The sequence below is a fragment of the Caenorhabditis briggsae genome (genome assembly GCF_000004555.2).
Source record: "Caenorhabditis briggsae complete genome, chrIV, whole genome shotgun sequence".
Lineage (NCBI taxonomy): Eukaryota > Metazoa > Nematoda > Chromadorea > Rhabditida > Rhabditidae > Caenorhabditis > Caenorhabditis briggsae.
Window position 1 is genome coordinate 3,784,692 of NC_013487.2, and position 977 is coordinate 3,785,668.

Here is a 977-nt window from a genome sequence, read left to right on the forward strand (position 1 = left end):
TACATGAATTTATAACCACTAATTAATTTTTTAAGAATCATTTGAATCATCTTGGAACTTCACAAAATCAGATAAAAAATTCTGAAATTATGGTTTTAGACCTGCAATTGTGATCGCGCCAAACTTTTTTCTGTAGATCAAAAATTAATTTGCAGTTCGGAATCGTTCTGTGGGAGAGTGTGAAAAGTCAAAAAACCTTTAGTAAAAGTATCCCTCCCCTCCTCTGCACTACCGACTTTGATTCAGTTTATCTCGGTCCCTTTAAGAGACATCGAAAATAATGAACTGTCAAATTATGTGTTATGTTATGATAAACATTTTATCAATTAACCTATTTTTGATATCTCTTACAGGAACCGAGATAAATAAGGCTGAAGTGGAGGGTGTCGAAACTACAGTAACAAAATACTCACCAGTAGAAATCGAGCAGTTTCCACCGTAACGGCACGAGTAGTTCAGTTTACTTTTGACGGTTCGCCAGAAAAAACATTTGCATCCGTGGCACGCGGCAACTCCGTAGTAGAGGTGCGAACACGCGCGGTCTCCACACACAACGCACTGAAAAAAATGGGATATAGTTTGATGTGCAGGGATTACTGTATCACAGGAAGCTAGTCAGTGATAGAAGTTAGATGTGCAGGTTACTGTACTTAATCAAAAATCATTTTCCAATTGTATTCGTCGTTGGGTAAACAATAAAACAAGGTGTCGAAGAATGAAAACACGAGTTTTTAGAAAGAATCAAAATAGAGAGTATGGGAATCAAGGTGACGCAGACTTCCGGTGATAGGAAAGGCAATAAGTGAGAAAAGTGCGAGGTGACGAAAATAGACATTTGAGGAGGAAGAATGTGATCAGATAGGGTTTCGAAGAAAATATTTCGAACGAATTCATTCCATTGGGTTACTGTATCAGAAAGGTCAGAAAGCTGGAGGGATTTTGTTTTAGCATTGCACAGTCTCACTGGGGTTCCTTCT

The 977-nt window shown here is 38.2% G+C and overlaps 1 protein-coding gene across 1 annotated transcript in view; it reads right to left on the minus strand.

The window, feature by feature from the left end:
- Positions 1-977, minus strand: part of Cbr-nhr-97 — a gene marked incomplete at both ends in the record, with an annotated part of 14,477 nt that overhangs the window by 8,364 nt on the left and 5,136 nt on the right. Inside the window, one exon of the mRNA XM_002632776.1 lies at positions 414-558. Within this exon, the coding sequence (XP_002632822.1) occupies positions 414-558 (145 nt within the window). The remainder of the gene's footprint in view (positions 1-413; positions 559-977) is intronic.